The following is a 21,294-nucleotide window of genomic DNA, read 5'->3' on the forward strand; positions in this document are numbered from 1 at the left end:
TGTTGGGAGGGAGGAGATAATGTATCATAGAATCCCTTTAACTTGGAATATATTTCAATTTATCAGATACCCAGTATACAAAATAACACAGTTCAGACTTATACTACATATCCAGAGCTATTGCCCTCTACTGCTTCCACAAAAACTATCTTTAATCATTTAGTTTGGACTATTTATGGAATGACTGAGTATTATCCCTATCTGTACCTACGGTCACAAAACTACAAGACTTTAAGTCACTCGATACATGAATTTTTGCATGAAAGTGTTTCCTTTCAACCTTAGCTTTTAGGGCTGTGTGAATCTTTGGAGTTCCTCTCCATTTCAATTAAATATTAAAATATATAGAGAGAATTTAACGTACATAGTTTATAAGGTAGGTACTTTTTACCCCTCTATTTTAGCCTTCCTAGTCACATCTTTTCTTCTCCTAATTATAAATAAATCAACTTTTAAGTATTTAATAATTTTAATAAGTAGAGGTTTATTCTTAGTCTTTAATTAAAAAAAATTTTTTAAACGTTTATTTAGTTTTGAGAGAAAGAGAAACAGAGCACAAGCAGGGGAGGGGCAGAGAGAGAAGAAGACACAGAATCTGAAGTAGGCTCCAGGCTCTGAGCTGTCAGCACAGAGTCCGATGCAGGGCTTGAATCCACAAACTGTGAGATCATGACCTGAGCCGAAGTCGGATGCTTAACCAGCTGAGCCACCCAGGCACCCCACTTAGTCTTTAATTTTAAAGGTATAGAGTAAAATATTTAAATTTTTCCTCCTTTAAAAAAAAAGTCCTTTTTGGAGTGCCTGAGAGGCTCAGTTGGTTAAGGGTCTGACTCTTGATTTCGGCTCAGATCACAATCTCACAGTCTGTAAGCCCGCCATGGGGCTCTGCGCTTGGGATTCTCTCTCTCCCTCTCTCTCTGCCCCTCCCCTGCTTGCACGAACGCTCTCTCAAAATAAATAACTTTTAAAAAAAGCCTTTTTTACTTTTTAAGGTATCTCTATTTTATTTTTCCAGTAAGTCAGTCTATCTAAAAGAAAGGTTTCCCAAACATTGTCTAGGAATTGTTTAGGCTGCTCTACACTCCTGGAACAGAATCTCTTTCCCTGTTGTTATTGAGTTCATCTTTTGTTCTTGAAAACTGGATTCAAAATATACATCTGAGAGGTCATGATGACATTTACCACTATTCTCTTTTATAATGCTGTTTCTAAAAATTTTATTTTTTTAAGTAATCTCTATACCCAACGCGGGGCTTGAACCTGTAACCCTGAGATCAAGAGTAGCATGCTCCACCAACCAAGTCAGCCAGGTGCCCCATAATGCTGCTATTTCTGATTATATTCTCCTTTAAACTCTCTCCTCTCTTGCTTCCATAATATTATATTGTCCTTGGGGCGCCTGGGTGGCTCAGTCGGTAGGGCATGTGACTCTTGATCTTGGGGTCATGAGTTCAAGCCCCATGTTGGGAATAGATACTACTTTCTAAACATACTATTATGCAGTCCTCATCCTTTTTCTGCTTATCTGACTCCTCTCTTTCTTTTGCCAACTAGTTAATCTTTCTAAATGTGGCCGTTCTCTAAGGTCCGATGCCCTACATGTTCCCTCTCCATAGACTCTCCCTCACGTATTCTCTCAGTGTTAGATGTGGCTATTGAATCTTTCTCCTTGATGCTGTTCTCTCACCCAAGCTCTGGCTACACAGCTTCAGCATTTAGTGCATATTTCTGAATGGGTGTTCACTATAACCAGAGATTTAGTAATTCACTCTGCGTTCCATCTTGAATGAATGTTGTAGTCTTCCCAGCTAGAAAGATTAGAATCCCGGTGGCTCATCTTGTTTGTATCAGAATAGACTATGAGGATGGGGATGTATGATTCTGGATCTGACAAACTTAAGTTTAATCCTGGGACTGCCATTACTTACCATGTGATCTTGGATTAGGTATTTACTCCCTGAGCCTAACTCCTCATCTGTAAAATGGGATTAATAATACCTATCTCACAGGGCTATGAAGATCAAACCACCTACACTGCACCCTGGACATGGGGGCAAGCACTAGGCCCTCTTTTGTCCATTCTTCCTTTGAAGATCTCCCATGTGTCTACTGCCAAGTGTACATCTTAGTTATACCTGGATTTCCCTAATAACCTCTCTGCAGTCTGCTTAAATCTAGCTTCTTGATCCATCCTGAAAATTGCTGTCTAAATAATCTTAAAATATGTATTTATCAAGTCATATGCTTATTGATAAAATCTCCAACAGCTCTCTACTCCCCAACAATCAAGGCCTGTTCAGCTTTCAAGGCTGTTCAAACTCTACTCCCTTAAACTCATTTCCTATGACCTCCTAACACAAATGCGCTCTGGGTAAACTGGGGTCCTCATTGTCCTTCACACACACCAAGATCTTTCCTACCTCCACATTGTTGCTCTGGTAGCTCCTTCCCTCTGCTTTCAATTCCTCTTTCCTGACCACTGGCTGTATTGAAAACCTGTACCAAGCACAACTTTCTTATTCATTCATTTTCCTCCACTGTTTAACTTACTTCAATCCTTCTTCCTTTTTCCTGAGAGTTTGCAGTTTATTATTGGGTATCAATGTACAACCAAGAAGATAAAAACTTTCATATGGCTTAAAAGAATGGGGGAAAAAAATTGCTACCAGATATTCTGATTTAACATAATTGAGTATTCAAAAGTTGAAGGACTTGTATTGTTTGCTATTGTTTACATTGTATAAGTTTTTATCTGCCCAACTAGAGTGGTATCTTAAAAATAAAGACAAATGATTAACTTTTTCTGCATTTCCATAAAAATTGAACACATAAAAAAAAGAGAATAGATGCAAAGTCAGGAAACTCACACATGGTGCTGAGGGAAGGTAGAGAAAACACTACTAAGGGCAATGAAATGAAGAGAGAAGTTGAGAGAATAAAAATGTGGGAAAAGTTTTTGAGATAATATGAAATAGGGAGAAGATTCTTTTTTTAACTTCAACATTACGATAATAAGAATATAAGGTGGATGGAATATATTCAAAAGAGAGCTTGAAGAAAGCTCAGAAAGTTAAAATCCTTTATGAAGAACGATTTCTATGGATTTGGCAGAGAAGCATAAGGCTGAACCATTGGCAGACCATATTTTTGGAAAGACTATTTTGTTATGAATATTTAACCTTTCAGATTATAAAAATTAAAGAAGTTAAAAAAGAATCTAATACATCATTAGCCACTCAGTCTAACTGGTAATGCTTTCAGGTTGTATCCCATAAATGATAAAGTTCTTAGCAGCAAAAACCTTAACACATCTTTCTTTGAATAGAGAACAATGAGTTTCAAGGCAAGGTATATCTATCCTTCCCAGAGAAGTTTTCTCTAACTCAGACATTCCTTCCTTCACTACGTCCCACTCCTGGTTAAGACCCCTATTAGGGTAAAGCCGCTGAGAATGATGAGCCTGTATCACAGCATTTAGTAGATACAGATAAAATGTTTTAAAAAATGGGAGGGGCACCTGGGTGGCTCAGTTGGTTAAAAGTCCATCAGACTCTTGATTTCACCTCAGGTTATGAGCCCACGGTTTGTAGGCTCGAGCCGTGTTGGACTCTGTGCTCACGGAACGGAGCTTGCTTGAGATTCTCTCTGCCCACTTTTCGCTGCCCCTCCCCCACTTGTGCATGCGTGCACTCTCTCTCTCTTTCAAAATAAAAAAGAAAAGTTTAAATAAAAAATGGGCCCACACGGTTCTAATGGAGATCAGACGCAAAATAATTTTTAGCATCTTCTATGGACAAAATCCTCAAATATGCCTACCGTAATCAGCTGGTGTATAATTCAGAAGTTCAAATTTCCAGTTTTTATAGCTTGAATAATTCTGGTACATATCAAATATTTCCCGGGTAAACTGCTGGCAGATATCACCTAAAAAATATATATATATATATACATACAAAAAATATTCAGCACAAATTTTTAAGAGAGCCATTCTTAGGTACAGGCCCCTTAGGAAATGAGTAACTGTTTCTACAGTGAAACACATTTAACGGACTTTTAAAGTTAAAGTGTGTCAAACCAAGGTAAAATTTAAGTATTTTTTTCTTGGATCATTTACAATAAAATTATTTAACTGACCTCCAGTAGTTCTTCCAGATGTCACCTCTAAAAGAACGTCATTTTTGTCATATTTCTCCTTTGGCACTAGACTCTGGAAAAGCTGAAAAAGGGGGAAAAATCAGCATTTGTGTGTATATTTTCTATGGTATACTATTGCTTGATTTTAGATAAAAGACCTCCAAACATTAAAAAATATATAACACAATCATATAGCATCCCAACAAGGTCTAGTCATTAAATGCTGTAAGTGGACCGGACCTAAAATAAGTGATCAGTTCATGCTAACAATGGAATTACTTGTCAGGGTATTCTCCACAATGCTATCAGACAATCTTAATTTTCTACCAAGTGTAGATCAAAGTCCAGAGTGTTCCATTCAATTTTTTCAGATTTTGCCTCTTATTAGTTCTGAACAGTAGCTTCTTTCATCTAATGAATGAAGTAAAGCTTTGAAAGTCTTCACTTGCTGAAAATAAGGACTCTTTCCATATGACTATTCTCTCCTGCCACAGAGGACAGCAGGCCCCAGGTCATGCCCTGTGTTCTCAGGAGAGCTGCTCTGCTTAAAGAATGTACTGAGGTCCCCCAGGATAAGGCCCAAATAGTTTGAGCTGTGAAAAGAAAACAAGGGGCTTCCTAATAAAGAAAGTAACTAGCTTCCCTCTAAAGAAGAAAAAGGAAGCAGTTTTATTTTTTATTTATTACTAAAAGGTCTTGCAAATCAAACTAAAAGTACCTACGTGTCATGACTCTCTCTACTGCTAATTTTTGAAATACGCCGTCTCTGCTAGAAATGATAGTTTATGGGAGAGAATATCAGACCAAGAGTGACACCCTACTTCTGGTTGACTTGCTGGTTAAATCACAGAACCGATAACTCCACCTCATTCCTCTCAACAAGCCCCACTATGGATCCCAGAATAGGGAGACTGAATGCAGGAAGACGGCAAATAGGACAGAAGCAAAGACAGTATACAGACAGCCCTGTTTCTCACTGTCCTTTAAACAAATCATCTGTTGAACTACAGGAAGCTAAAGACTTGTGTGAACCAACTGTGTCTACACCCTTTGATTCATCCCATTCTATCCAGAAAGCAAATTTTCAATCCTTAATTAACACAATCACTGCGAATACCTCCCCCTTTTCTAAGGCTTAAAAACTGTTGATTCTTCCTCTTGGTGAACTAAATTTTTTTACCAACATCTGTCTCCTTGCCTGGCAAGTTAATAGCTTTGGAATATGGTTGCTCTTGGAGGAGGGGGAAAGGTGATATTTTATTCTTTGGCATCCCAATGGCTTCAATCTCATTATTCAATCTGTAGCAGATTACAGTATTAAACCCAGCTTAATCATTTATTATAAAAGAAGGCTTAATAAACTGGTGTTGGAAAGTACTTTGAGCACAATATATCCTAGCAAAACAATATTCTTTTATATTAACAAAATTGAGTAGTCTGCCACCTAAAACATACCTCACTGTATAACATATTGATTTTTTGAGCCATGGTTTGTCTCTCTTCCAATGCAAGTTCTTGTAACTGCTTTTCATCTTGTTGATTTAGACCTACAAAACAGCAACAGAAATGATAAATGTTTTTAAATACTCATAGAGAAACCCTTAAACAGCTACCTAATCTCTGCCTACTAAGTTTTATTTCAGTTGTGAAGTAAAGGGATTATACAAAAGAACAGTTAGAATAGACAATATCAGTTAATAAGTACTTGTGAACTTTGTCTAAAAAAGTCAGTGTGAAAAGAAGTATGACTGGTGCCCCAAAGAGTTTATGATTTGAATGTGTACAATTAATTCTAGAAATCGATGATTGTTTAAGGAACTGGTTAATTAAATATAAACCCAAGTAAGGAGAGTTTTGGAGAAAATTGGGGTGACCACTTTTTGTCTTCAAGGTGGCAGCCATTACTCCACACACGGTGGGTAATCTAGCATGGCTAGTAGAGCCTCCATATTTTTCAAAGTCAGAAATAAGAACTCTTCAAAGTTTGAAGTCTCTTGAAATGTTTATCCCTAGTAAACATTTTTTAAGAACACCATGCAGGTCAAACAAAACATCTTTGTAACCTCTGCTTTATGGAAACAATGGTCCTTTTCACATCATTTCAAAAGCAGAAAGTTAAATCATAGAACTCCCAACAAGAAAGCTAACAAATGAGAGACAGTAGCCAAGCTTGGTGGATCTCATAACCTTTGCCTCCATTGCTAGATACCGAGACTCCATTTGTTGGTGGCAATGCTTGCAAATTGAGGTAGAAATTGTTGATTCTTAGTAAGAAAACAGAAATGAAAAAATCATAATCATAAAAGAGAGAAGGCTCTTGAAACTTCTTCCCTAGTCATGGAAGCCATTAAGGTCTGGTGGGACTCTATGCCTCTTTCATGCTTTCAACATTTAACACTTATTATGCACCAGATACTCTGCTACTTGTTGGGAACACAAGGATGAATAAAACAGGATTCTAGGCCTCAAGTGGCTCAGCGTGGTGGGAAAGATGGACACGTACACGATTAAAACATGTGATGACAGTGCCATGGAGGCATAAAGGAGGGGGTCTAACCCAGACTTCAGCACTTGAGAAAGGCTTTCTGATAAGGTGCCAAACTAAATTCTAATTATGGATCATCTGTTGCAGAATTGTAATATCACTAATGGCCCCACAGTATGAATGGAAACCAGCATGACAATACTCCGTATAGATACTTGATCAATCAAAAGAAAAACGTGATTTGCAGTCACATAAAATCATTTTTGTGGCCTCTAATTGTTTACTGATCTATAAAATCCAACTTAATTCAATTTCATTATATCAACAAAGGTTTGTCTATTGTATCCTATGTTTGGTGCTGCAGGAAATATAAAGATGAGTGAGACACAGGCTCTGTCCTTGAGAACAGATGATGAGGGAAGGGGCAGAAGTTAATTAACTTTTTTTTTTAACGTTTGTTTATTTTTGACAGAGACAAAGACAGAGTACGAGCAGAGCAGGGGAGAGCAGAAAAAGAGAGACACAGAATCCAAAGTAGGCTGTCAGCACAGAGCCTGACACGGGGCTCGAATTCATGAGCTGCGAGATCATAACCTGAGCTGAAGTTGGACGCTTACCCGACTGAGCCACCCAGGGACCCCAAACCAATTAACTTTTAAGACAAAGGATCAAAATTTAAAACAGAGAAAGGTAAACTTATTTGTTTTACAGAGGGGATTGAGGCCAAAGTATGACATCCAAGCCATACATAAAAGGGGACTGAATTTTAACAAGGTGACATTGGTGGGTAACAGTAAGTGCCAAAGACAGACATGGGATGATACTGGAATATTCAGGGAACGGTGAGTTATCTATTTTTCTTGGAAAGTAGCGTATGCAATGGGAATTAACGCACTACACAGAGAGGCTGGTGTCACTCTGCAGAGGCTCTTAAATGCCAAATCAAGAAATATGTATTTATACGCAATGGGAGCTACTGAAAATGCTGAGCAGGGGAGTAATAGATTAAGGTTGCACTTGGACTGGGAAAGCCTGTAAGTGGCACAAGTTAGGAATTTATTGTAATCATTCAGGATGAGATATAATAAAGATATAAATGAGCAGAAAGAATAGAAGGGGACTATTGAAAGGTATACCACAGAGGTAGAGCCTCCTGGACTTTGAATCTTTGTGCAGTGGATAAGAACAGAGGCTGTGGAGTCTCACTGATTGGGTTCAAATCCTTACTCCTCACCTGACTGGCCGAGTGACCTTTAACATCTTAAGCTCTCAGTTGCTTCATCTATAAAATGAAGATTTTACCTCAGCAGATTATTGTGAATATTCAAATGAGGTAATATTTGTAAAATACTTAGCTTAAGTGCCTGGCACATAGTAAGACAGGAAATGTAGCTTATATTAGAGAATAGCAGAATTGCAGACCTAGAAGACATTTCAGAAGCAATCCAATCCAGTCTTAATTATACATGATACAACCAAGGCTGAAGAAGGTTATGTCAATTTAATTTACAAAGCATTTAGTCAGTTCCTATTATGTGCAAAGAACTTTCCCAAAACCAATGAATTACAAATTTGACTGGCATAATACAGAAGAGTAAAAAAAGCCCTCATTAAACAATAGGTGAGAAACTCATGGTACCACCAACAGAAGGCAGGACAATACAAGTCTTTGGAAATCCAGAAATTTATAGGTGTAACTGTGACTGGCCTTGACGTTGCTTAATGTCTCTAACATTTAATGAAACAAGATGAAGCACAGGGGAAAGTTTAGAAACTAAAAGCTTAAAGCACTATCTGGATAAATGTTGAATCCCAGGTTAGTTCATCATATTTTTCTCTCAACTTGTGTACATTTTGGAAAATTTCCATATAAGGAAAAATGTTAAGGCAACAGCAATATTAAGAAATACTAAAATTAAAAATACACATCTCACATCATATATAAAATTAATTCAAATAGATCAAATAATTAAATATAAGGCTAAAAATATAACTCTCAGAAGTAAACACGATGTACCCTTTGTGACCTTGGATCACACAACAGTTTCTTAGATAGGACACCAAAAACACAAGCAACAAGGAAAAAAAAAGATAAATCTGACATCATGAAAATTAAATATTATGGTGCTTCAATCTTTTTTTAAAAAGGGGGGAAGGGGCAGCTAGCTGGCTTAGTAGAGAGAGCATGCAACTCTTGATCTTGTGGTTGTGAGTTCAAGGCCCATGTTAGATGTAGAGATTACTTAAAAATAAAATCTCAGGGGAGCCTGGGTGGTTCAGTTGGTTAAGCGTCTGACTCTTGATTTTGGCTCTGGACATGATCTCACGGTTCGTGGGTTCAAGCTTCCCATCAGGCTCTGTACTGACAGAGCCTGCTTGGAATTCTCTCTCTTCCCCTCCCCCTCTCAAAATAAATAAACAGACATTAAAAAAAATAAGATCCTAAAAAAAATTATAGTGATTCAAAAAATAACCCACAGAGATAATTTTTGCATATATCTGATAAGAAACTTGTAGCTATAATATAAAGAACTCTCACAAGTCAATAGCAAGAAAAATATTTAAAAATAGGCAAAGGATCTGAACAGTCATTTAACCAAAGATGAATTACAAATGACCAACAGGCACACGAAAAGATGCTCAACATCATTAATCAGGGAAATGCAAATCAAAGCCACAATAAGATACCATCTCCACCCATTAGGATAGCTAGAATCAAAAGGGCAGAATTTAAATGGTGAAGCCACTTTGGAAAACAGTCTTCCAACTGTTCAAAAGGTAAAATGTAGAGTTACAAGACTCAGAAATTGTAGCACCATTGTTCTTAATAACCAAAAGTGGAAACAATTCAATATCCATTAACTGATGAATGGATAGATGAAAATGTGGTATATCCATACAATGGAATACAGTTCCGCAATAAAAAGTACAAATACATGCTACTACATAGATGAACCTTGAAAATATTATGCTAAATGAAATAAGCCAATCACAGAGGATATATTGCATGACTCTATAAATGCCTGAAGTGAGTAAATCTAGAAAGTAGATTAGCAGTTGCTTCTGGTTGGTAGGGAAGGGGGAATTGGGACAAGATGGCTACAGGGTGCAGAGTTTCTTTCTGGGAAGATGAAATAACACCTAGACCATATGAGCCTTTTGATGGGGCTGGAACCGTATTTTTGTGTCTCTGCTATACACGTAGGACAGTGGTCAATAAAGTCCTGCTCAATAAATTAAAATTTCTGAAAAGATTAATATTCAGTTTCCTAGACCCTAAAAACTTGGCAAGCACCACAAGGAGCTTGGTCTCTTAGTAGTTGATTTTTAGTAGCTGAAATACTTTAAACACCCAGGGGAGAATCCTGTCTTCGCTGAGTGTAGGTTTTTTAAAAGACTGCAATTCAATAAAGCTTTAACCTATAATCAATCATGTTCTTATACACACACGTATCTTTTACCTACTTCTACACATTGAATCTAATTCTTCAATTGCTTGCTCAGCCTCCTGAATTTCTTGGTAAATGGCTGCGAGTGGTGCCAACTCGGCATGCCTTCTATTCAAGGCTCTTCGGTCCCCTTCATTCAGAGACACTCGCTGCAAACACTGATCAAGCATACGGTGCTCCTTACTCAGGTCCTCCATATATTTCTGTAGTGCTTTATGCTTCCACAGCATCCTGGTGTCTTGATGACAATATCTCCTGGGACAATTCTTATTTAACAGATGATGGAGAATGGGATGCCTGTTTTGTCTAAAAACCCATAGTCTTGTATCACAATGTCTCTGTGTAAACTGATGAGACTGGGGGTGGATGTGGCACTGGTGGTAACCATTACGAGATGAAAGTCTAAAAAGCCAAGCACACAGGTGACGATTCATCTCAGCATCTGAAATATAATAAACACAATCTGAAAAAAAATCAACTCTGCAAATACAAAAGCTGGAAGAAGTCTCAAGAAATCTTGCTCAGTTCACAGCCGCAGCCAGCTCCAAACACTGTCCTGAAATTCAATAATCCATAAAAAGAAAATAATTCTCCAAACATCTGAGTATAACATATTAAAATAAATGAATATAGCACTGTTTCCTATTCATCCAATGTATATAATTAGCTAAGGCAAATGAGTAGGAGCACAACTGATAAATACATTAATAAACTGGATTAAATCAGCTATTTTCTAGAAAGTATTTGGAATCTAGAATTGACTATGTGAACAAACACTTGAAAGGTATGAAATAATCATGCAAGCTTTAGGTAGTTCACATATTCATAGATTCCTGAAGTTTGAAGAAGATATTAACTGTTTTCTTGTCTAACTCATTAATTCTAGGTATCCAGATGTCCAAGGAAGTCAACTGGCTTAATCATGATTATTCACTCAGCCAGACAGGCAGAGCTAATACTAGACTGCAGTTTGCTTGTTCAAAGCTCAGTGCTTTCCATTCTCAACTCTGCAATCAGGTGCTTCCCTTTTAGCTGAGACCCTAAAGGAAGAAAACTTCAAATATTACACTAAGAAAGTAGGTCTGGTAAAAAGGGACAGTGGTGATATCTGCATTAAATGAAAAAAGCAGAATGCAAAACAATATAATCTCAATTAGGTTTTTAAATTTTTCTATGACATATGGTATACATGTAAAAAAGGTAAACAGAGTATTTTTTTGGGAGGGGGACCTAAAAAAGAAATAGAGCAAAATGTTAACAAGGTGATCTCTAGTTGTGGGCTTGTGGATACCTTTTGCTTGCCTTCTAGCTTTTCTACCTTTCGGCGTTTTAAATTTTTCTATATGCATAGCATGTATTACTTCCACCATCAGGAAAAAACAGTTACTTAAAAAAATTACAAGTTAGGTGAAATTGTTTTACCTGATTTACCTATTACTGATTTACCTATTCTTCCCTCTAATAGATGTAATCAGAAGCTAACAAAAGCACAAAGTAGTTTTATTAAGAAAGGGGAAAGATAAAGATAAAAACACTTTGCCCCTAAAATTCGAGGTTCAAAGTTGAAGTAAGGGTCAAAATTTTATCAGAATCAATCTTTATTGTCTCTGGTGTTCCTGCTATGCTAGGAGGTACATTCATATATTAACTCATTTGATCACTGTAAGTCTGCTAAGTTGAATATCATAATCTCCTAGGAAATAAAATATTCAGAATGATCTCCAAAATCTACAGATTTTGTAGGATTCTACTAACAAACTTTAACATACTGAATCACATTTGGAAAAAGACTGTAGAAGGATGCACCAATACCCAACAGCCATAAATGTGACAGTCCTTCAGCAGGTTTCCAATGTCTTTACATGCAGTCTCAAGCACATCGGAGAAGAGTGTCCAATTGAAAACAAGGACAAATCAAAAGGATGACAAATTTTTGTAAGAACATTTCTAGCTAAAATTTCCATCCTAGGAACAGTAGTAAATAACTCTTAAGGTCATGAACCTCAATGTTTAGAGGGGAAAAAAAAAAACCCAAGACGTTTTACTCGCTAGTGTTACCTATACCTGGGAACGGCAAGTCTTCTCCGTCACCCACCACAGGAGCAGGATTTAGTAGGTACTCTAAGGACAATTCTCAAGAGTCGGCAGGTCAGAAGTGATACTAAGCCTGCGCCAGAGCAGCACACGTAAACCAGATTCTGTAATTCAGAATACGGAGTGATCCCAAAGAGGCAACATGAAAGAAAAATGGGGATAGAAAAAAGACCTTTAAAAGATCTAAAATAGAAAAAAAAAAAAAAAAGTGAGTACCTAAGAAATATAAGAAAGTACGACAGCTTTCCTTACTGTAGCCGTAACTCTCCGTGACCTGCTACTTTTCAGCCCGACACACACGGGATTACTTTCACTTCCGTTATCACTCCTTCCGGTGGACGCTTGCTCTCAGCCTCTGCGGAGTCGTCGTGGGCGTGCGTGTTAACAGCTAACGGGGGAAACGCAAGGGAAAAATGACAAATCGGGAAAGAAAAAAAAAATGATAAGGCAAAAATGAATATCCCAGGAGATGACCACCCGCGCAGTACTTATCCGGAACCTGAGCCCAGGGCGTGGGTTGCGATGGGGTAAGGAGGGTGGGCGGTGGTGAAATGTAGAATGAACTACAACTCCCGGAGCTCCCACCCGGGAATCCTGGGAGTTGTAGTTTATGCCCAGGCTGCCTTTGATGGACCTTTGGTTTCATAGTTACAGGCAAATAACATGGGAGAGATTCTCTACCATTCTGATTAGGAGATCAACAATTACAATATAGTAATTTGAAATTAAAAGAATTTCCTTATATGTGGAGCACTAAAGCAGTGTTGTTTTTTTTTGAGGACTCCCTTTTCATCACCCCCAAATTTGGGGATTCTGCATGGTTTTTTCATTTTTATTTCTTTTTTTTTTTCCTGTGGGATTCTGCATGTTTTTAACAAAATATTTTTTAATGTTTATTATTATTATTATTATTATTTTATTTATTTATTTATTTATTTTTGAGAGGGAGAGAGATACAGCGTGAGCAGGGAAGGGGCAGAGAGAGAGGGAGACACAGAATCTAAAGCAGTCTCCAGGCTCTGGGCTGTCAGCACAGAGCCTGACACGGGCCTGAACTAATGGACCGTGAGATCATGACCTGAGCTGAAGTCAGACACTTAACCAACTGATCCACCCAGGCGCCCCAGGATTTTGCATGTTAATAGTTGTACTTTAAACTTCCACTGCTTGAGAAAATACCTAGTAACTAAAGGAGGATATAAATTTATATTTTTAAAAATCATAACAGGATCTTAAAGATAGAAGACTACATATATCCACAAATTAATGACTTTATAGGTGTTGCATGCACATACAGAATTTAGGGGCTCAAACTAGGTTCATAGCTTGTAAACTACCGATTAAATAAACCAACTAATAGACAATTCCAGGAGAATGCAAACATATTGCCTTACTTTGGATATTCCAGTGGCGATCACATTTACAAGTTACACGACAGCTGTGTCTCAATATCACTTTCTGAAAAGCCAAGGTAAACATCAACCCATATAACCAAATTCATAGGATATTTTCTTAGGTTACAACCACATATAAAAAGGACAATTAACCCTAAATGTAAATATCTAACATTACCTAGTTAAAGGTATCTACTTCTATCTAGTATATATTAAATTATATACTAAATGGTTTAAGCCTATTAGTTTAATCCATACTACAACAACCCTAAAATATCCATTTTGTGGAAGAGGAAAAAACTAAGGCATAGAGAGCTTAAGTAACTTGTCCAAGGTAAAAGAACTGATGAGTAATAGAACTGAGATTCAGTCAAGGCAGTCTGTCTTTTTTTTTTCTTTTTTTAAAAATTTTTTTTTAACGTTTTATTTATTTTTGAGACAGGGAGAGACAGAACATGAACAGGGGAGGGTCAGAGAGAGGGAGACACAGAATCTGAAACAGGCTCCAGGCTCTGAGCTGTCAGCCCAGAGCCTGACGCGGGGCTCAAACTCACGGACCGTGAGATCATGACCTGAGCCGAAGTCGGCCGCTTAACCGACTGAGCCACCCAGGTGCCCCAAGGCAGTCTGTCTTAATGATCTGTGGTTCCTAAGCTCTGATACTCTCCTTCCCTCAAAAAAAGAAAGAAAAAGGAAAACAATCGTTCATTCAATAATGAGTACCAGTTATGTCTACTCACTGTGTTCTGGATATGAAAATTTAACAATGACTAGAAAAGACAAAACTTTGCCTATATGGAGTTTATTTTCCAGTAGAGAACAAATTCCAAAGGATCCACATAAATCATTCTCCTAAATTATCCAATGAAATCCTTTAATTCTTTATTTTGATTTGTGTATGCAGACATAATAATTTAAGTATTATAGTATATAAAGATTTATTCTCTTTAAAAAATAAGTCTTACTGCTATGGACCTAATTGTGTCCCCTGCGTTCCCAAATCTAATATGTTGAAGCTACCCTCCAATATGACTGCACTGGAAATCGGGCCTTTAAGGCTAAGTGAGCCATAAAGGTGAAAGCCCGATCTAGTAGCATTTGTGCCCTTGTAAGAAGCTTGCGAGTGCAAGCTGTCTCTTCTTTTTCTGTCCCTCTTTCTCTAAGAAAAAGAGGCCTCAGAATGAAACCTACCCTGCTGGCACCTAGATCTTGGACTTCCCAGCCTCCCAAAGTGTGAAGGTTTTTCTGTTGTTTAAGTCACTCAGGCTGTGGTATTTTGTTATGGCAGCCCAGGTGGACTAAGACATTTACATATGTAAAAATTTATTGAGATATAGTACATGAAACTTTACGTACTTTATGTATTTTATTTCTCAATTAAAAAAAAAATCCCTAAAGACGTTTATCCTTGGTGTTATAAATACTGCTTCCTCCTCCATGTTTTTTTTTAAAAGAATATAATGTGGTATATCTACATTTATTAATACACAATAATGTCCACAATAAATCATTAAATGAAAAGGACATTGCTAAAAAAACGCTCAGCCAAAAAAAGGGGGGGGGGGAGGTGTGAGGGGGACAAAAAAACAACTCAGCAAACTATTCCATTTGAACAACACATGTGATGCATATATATTTAAAAGTCCAGTGGAGGGGTACCTGGGTGGCTTAGTTGGTTAAGCATCCAGCTTCAACTCAGGTCATGATCTCATGGTTTGTGAGTTTGAACCCCATGTTGGGCTTGTTGATGACAGTGAGGAGCCTGCTTGGGATTCGGTCTTTGTCCTTCTCTTGCTGCCCCTCCCCCACTCACACTTTCTGTCTCTCTCAAAACAAATTAATAAACTTTAAAAATAAAATAAAAGTCCAGTGGAATTATAGGTAATTCTTATTTTCTTTATAGTATTCTGGATTTCCTGAAGTTTTTTAATAAGCATTATTATAAATAAGACAGCTACAAAAGAGGAAAAGAGTACATTCTTTAGTGTTTGATTGAAAAAGCCTTATGGGAGTTATTATTATTGAATCATTTTATAAAGCTAACTTCTACTTCCAAAGAGCCTGATATATTACAGGAAACATTTTTCTGGAAATAGTAATAAAAAGGTTGATTCAGTGAAAATAATAGCATTTGATTAAATTAGCAACAAGAGCTATTATGTCTGAAATATTTCTCACTATAAAGTTGATCTCATAAAAATTTCTTTTAAGAATATATGTGTAATGGGCACTGACAATTTGGTATGCCTTTAAAAACTAAATGACCTATGTCCCTTTCCTCTGTCTTGGAGCAAGCTCAAACACCAAAATATTTGCAGCAATTTTTCAGATCCATTTACATACAGCAAACTTAGCCCAATTTCCAAAGGGTAGAGAATGGGGATTTTCACTTAGCTTCTTCTCAGAGACCTCCAGATAGTTTTATTATTTTTTAAAAATTTTTTAATGTTTAGTTATATTTGAGAGAGACAGAGAGGGAGAGACAGAGCGCTAGTAGGGGAGGGGCAGCACAGAGCCTGATGCAGGGTTCCAACTCACCAGTTGTGAGATCATGACCTGAGCCAGTAGGACACTTAACCAACTGTGCCACCCAGGCGCCTCAACCTCCAGATTGTTTTAAAGATTCTGGGGACACTCTTGTTTCTGCAGTACTAAGAGAAGGTTGATTTATGTCCTTCTACAGAGATTCCACATCAAAAAGCATCCACTTAGGGCTTTTTCCCTGAGAGAAGCAGAGCACCAGGGTTTCCTCAGCTCTGGATATTCTTTGGGGAGTCAAACCAGGGTGGGTGTAGAGATTGTTCCAGGCTAAGTTGAAACCTTTGGGCCCATCTGGGAAATGTTCCGAGGTACTGAAAGCAACATAAAATCCCAGGACGCAAGCCATAAAACACTATGGGTCACAGCCCACTATGAAATGCATGTTGGCTCTCTGGTTCAGTTTAGGGTCTTTACCACATCCTGAGGCGTTCCACAATGTGAAGATTGGCAGCCATTTGGTATTTTAACCAGCTATATTTTATTCTAGAAAAAGTGAAACTAGGAATTACTTAACAATTTTTTTTTTTTTTATTTATTTTTGAGACAGGGAGAGACAGAGCATGAACAGGGGAGGGTCAGAGAGAGGGAGACACAGACACAGAATCTGAAACAGGCTCCAGGCTCCGAGCTGTCAGCACAGAGCCGGACGTGGGGCTCAAACTCACGGACCACGAGATCATGACCTGAGCCGAAGTTGGCCGCTCAACTGACTGAGCCACCCAGGCACCCCATCAATTTAATACAGAATTCAAGCCCTCACTTACATGGAAAAGAAACAGCAAAACAAAGGTTATTCTACCTGTATTCTTGTAAAGTATTTTCCCTGAAAGAAGCAGAATACGAAGATGAAAAGGCAGCGTTTCTTATTTTCATATATTCATACTGGTGCTCAAATTTTTCTTAGCTTTGATTTAAAAAAAAAAAAAAAAGCTAGGAAACGCGCCACCTGCTGGCATTATTGAAACTGGATCTCTCCTTATTTGCAGAGTCAGAGATGTCTAAAGAAGTCAACCTACTCTCTTCCTTTTCCTATTAAAAAGGGAAGGGGAGGGGAGGGGAGGGGAGGGGAGGGGAGGGGAGGGGAGGGGAGGGGAGGGGAGGGAAGGGGAGGGAAGGGAAAAAAGAAAAGGAAAGAAAAAAGAAAAGAAAGAAAAAAGAAAAGAAAAGAAAGAAAAGAAAAGAAAAGAAAAAGCATAGGCAGGACAAAGAAGCGATCTTGGGAACTCATTTTTATTCTATCCTAAACTGGTATTAGCCTAGGTTGAAGTCAGCTTTGATAAGCTCTCCTAAGACTCCTTGGTAATTTCATCTCTTCCATATATCATCCTGAATTTCAGGCTAAATGTTTTTCTTAAATCATTTACTTCAGTTTTGAATCATATATTTTCATATAGTTGTTTCAGTAAATTTTATTCTTTTTTTCTCTTAACAGTGGTATTTAAATACCCTTTATAAGCATTAAAGTCTTTTCTGTCTTAGATCCAAAGTAGTCTACGTGGAGGAAATCTATAGTGTGTGTATGTGTAGATATTTATCTTTCCATTTCTTCCCTTTGTATTACAACAATTTTCAAATAGTTCAAAATTAGGGAGAACAATATAATGAACCTCTATGCACCGGTCCCAAATTCTCAAGTTATCAATGCAGTGTTAACCTGCCCTCCTCCCTAGCCTTGCTCCCCATATCCTCACAGAATTACTTTGAAGCAAATACAAAACATCTGTAAATATGTTAGTAGGTAGTTCCAGAAAATAAAGCCTTTTTATTTAAAAAAAATTTTTTTAAACATTTATTTATTTTTGAGACAGAGAGAGACAGAGCATGAACGGGGGAGGGTCAGAGAGAGAGGGAGACACAGAATCTGAAAAAGGCTCCAGGCTCTGAGCGGTCAGCACAGAGCCTGAAGTGGGGCTCGAACTCACGGACCGCGAGATCATGACCGGAGCCGAAGTCGGATGCTCAACCAACTGAGCCACCCAGGCGCCCCAATAAAGCCTTTTTAAAAATATAATTACCTCCTCAAATTAAAAATAGCTTCCTGGGGTGCCTGGGTGGCTCAGTCGGTTGGGTGTCCGACTTCGGCTCAGGTCATGATCTCACAGCTCATGGGTTCGAGCCCCACTTCGGGCTCTGTGCTGACAGCTTGGAGCCTGGAGCCTGCTTCGGACTCTGTGTCTCCCTCTCTCTCTGCTCCTCCCCTGCTCACACACTGTCTCTCTCTTTCTCTCTCTCTAAAAAATAAATATTAAAAAAAATAGCTTCCTAACATTATCAAATACCCAGTTCATGTTCAAATTCTTCTCACTGTATCAGATTTTTTCTTTGGCAGTTTGTTCATATTGGTATTGAAATGAGGTCCACGTATTGCAATTTCTTGCTATATTTTTGGTTTATTTTAATCCACAGGTCTCCCCCCCCCCCCACCTTTTTTCCCCTTGCAATATATGTGTTGAAGAAACCAGATCTTTTGCCTTGAGGAGTTTCACACAATCTGGATTTTCCCAGAATTGTGTTGCAGTGTTTATCATGTTCCTTTGTTACCTGTATTTCCTATAAACTGCTCCTTGGCTTGATCAATTCAGATTACAATTTTTGAGGCAAAAGTACCTTATAGGTGGGTTAGACGCTTCCAAAGGGAGGTGCAAAATATTTAGTTGTGTGTTTTAAAAATGATACTAGCAGCTCCTGATTGCCTAGATCCATTATTTCACTAGAGGCTGCAAAATGGTGGTGTTTTATCATTCTTTCTTAATTTATTAGCTAGAATGTCTACAAAGAGAAAATGTTAACTAGGATGCAATTGGGATGTTACTCAAATCTGAGGGCTGAAAGCTATAAGCAGAAGGGAGGAAAAGGAGGGGGCAAAACCGGGATGGAATGTGTTTTGTTTTGCAGAACCAACAGTTTTAGCCAAGGAGATATCTGGCTAGGTGTGTCTCACTTGACAGCCCTTCCCTTGAGCAGGTTTGAGCCAAATTGGGGCTGAGTACCTGCTCCGATGACCTCCAGTTGTCCCGAGGGTACCTTTAGCTCATTATAATATTAAGATCTGCCATGGGTGGGGTTTTCTGCCATTTTTTGAACGAAAAATGTATGCCTAGTGTGTCGACATGGTAGGCATGCACAATGGAACCAGTGTCTCTGCAAGCATCCTGACCCTGTCCCCAATATACTGAATAAAAGCTTCCTGTACTAACCCTCTGGGGGAGACAGTGCTTTGAGAGCTATCTCCCTGTCTCCTTACTTGTAATAAGTAATAGCAAGTTCTTTGCTTTCAATGCTCTTTTGGGTCGTGTTCAATTTAATGCACCCCAAGCAGTGAAACCCTTGAGTGTGGTTACAAAACTTATCCTCCTCAACTACTGCTTGCCCTTGCTTTGAAATTTTTAAAAGGAAAAGTGAAAACTTTGCCAAAGTGGAGAGGTGATCAAATTCAAAAGCTTCCTTTCCAAACCATTTCCAGGATTTCCAAATTCTATTTCAATCTGATCTTTTCTTACTTCAGTAATATGACAGTTGTCTGTAATTCCCAAGTCCCCAAAGCTCTGAAAAACTTTATTTTGAATTTAAAAATGTCTGAAAACTGAAGTCTTAGTAAATTATTGGATGGGCAAAGCTTCCGAATTTGTCAGGCAATCCTGACTTGGACTGATGTGAGGCCATTTAAATCTTTATTTATCTCACTTGGAATAAATGTTCATATATTTTACTGAAAAAATATTCATGTATTTATAGGGTGCTGGCACGGATCCCTCTAACAGTCTTATGTAACAAACAGCACACACATTTTCCTTTCTAAGTCCAAAATACTCCAAAATTTGAAAACATGTGCTCCCAAGTACTTCAGACAAAGAATGGTGAACTGTGACAACAATACAGTGGTTAACATTCACTGAGTACTTATTCTTTATCAGGTAATGCTCTGAATGTTTTACATTGAACTAACTCATTCAATCTTTCAAAACCCCTATGAAGTAGGTTCAATTGCAAAGCCCAGTTTAGGAAACAGACACAGTATGCCTACATGATTTGCTCTAGGTTGTGCCCAAGAGACAATATATTGGCCAGAAGGGTTTGAACCAAGACAGGGGGGCTACACTGTGACCTTGTTTCTGCCACCTGTCTTCTGTCTCATTTAATGGTGCATCATCCCCTCAGCACCGCACTGATCTGACTCCAATCAACCTTTCTTTGCTCGTGATACCCTCCAAGAACCTCATGTCTCAGTTCAACCAGAAGACTCCTTATTTCCCCAAAACACAATTTCAAACTTGTCTTTTTGTTCATATTGCTAAATGGTATTTTTTTTTAAAGGTTAGACTATGATCCTTGTACTGGTATGAGATGTACATCTGTTAAAAATTTTGATTATGAATAAAGGATGTTACAACTAAAGAAAAATCCTGAGAGAAGACATAAATATGCCATAAAGAACACTAAAATGAATTTGTTTAAGAGATGAAAAATCGGGGGCGCCTGGGTGACTCAGTTGGTTGAGTGTCCAACTCTCGATTTTGGTTCAGGTCATGATTCGAGGGTTGTGGGATTGAGTCCGTGTAAGTCTCCACACTGAGCATGGAGCCTGTTTAAGATTCTCTCTCTCTCTCTCTCTCTCTCTCTCTCTCTCTCTCTCTCTCTCTTTTTCTCCCCCTCCCCCTCCCTCCCCCTCTATCCCTTCCCTGCTCATGCAGGTGCACACTCTCTCTCAAATAGAAAAGAAAAGAAAAAAAAGATGAAAAGCTGGTCAATATACACAAGACAGTAATAATTTGCATCTCTATCACACACAATTTGCATTGCTGGCAACAAGAATCCTTTGCATTGTTAGCAGTTTTCTGCAACTTAAAAGAGTTATAAAACAGCTCAAAGGCAAGGGAAAACAGTCCATTCTGCCGGACTGTCCCATAATCTTTTTGCCCATTTCAAAGCCTTACGGTTTTTCTTCACATTAATTTCTCTGTCTGGAGTGAATACAGTGGAATTGTCTTCATCAAACTGGCACTTGGCGTATACCCACTATGTGCCAAGCATGCTGCTCGGTGCTAGGAGTTGAGTGGTGAGGAAGATAGACACCATTCCTGCTGTCACCGTTTTTTATAGATCAGCCCATCCACCTAATCACAGTTAGTTCCACCTCCTTTTGAGCTCCCATGTGATTACTCATTACATCTCTTGTGATGCTGCTCAATCTTTTCTT

At 38.2% G+C, this 21,294-nt stretch overlaps 1 protein-coding gene across 10 annotated transcripts in view; it reads right to left on the reverse strand.

Moving 5' to 3' along the window:
- Positions 1-21,294, reverse strand: part of MTRF1 (mitochondrial translation release factor 1) — a 68,307-nt gene that overhangs the window by 37,191 nt on the left and 9,822 nt on the right. For 3 of the 10 annotated variants that reach the window (XM_078433143.1, XM_078433139.1, XM_078433141.1), the window contains exons 2-7: positions 12,415-12,550; positions 12,133-12,266; positions 10,085-10,510; positions 5,590-5,681; positions 4,135-4,216; positions 3,817-3,924 (exon numbers count right to left, since the gene is read on the reverse strand). In XM_078433143.1, coding sequence (XP_078289269.1) covers positions 3,817-3,924; positions 4,135-4,216; positions 5,590-5,681; positions 10,085-10,502 — 700 coding nt within the window. In that variant the 5' untranslated portion in view covers positions 10,503-10,510; positions 12,133-12,266; positions 12,415-12,550. The other 7 variants (XM_078433144.1, XM_078433146.1, XM_078433162.1 and 4 more) reach the window with 7 other exon arrangements.

The sequence above is a fragment of the Panthera onca genome, chromosome A1, assembly GCF_046562875.1.
Source record: "Panthera onca isolate mPanOnc1 chromosome A1, mPanOnc1 haplotype 2, whole genome shotgun sequence".
Taxonomy (NCBI): domain Eukaryota; kingdom Metazoa; phylum Chordata; class Mammalia; order Carnivora; family Felidae; genus Panthera; species Panthera onca.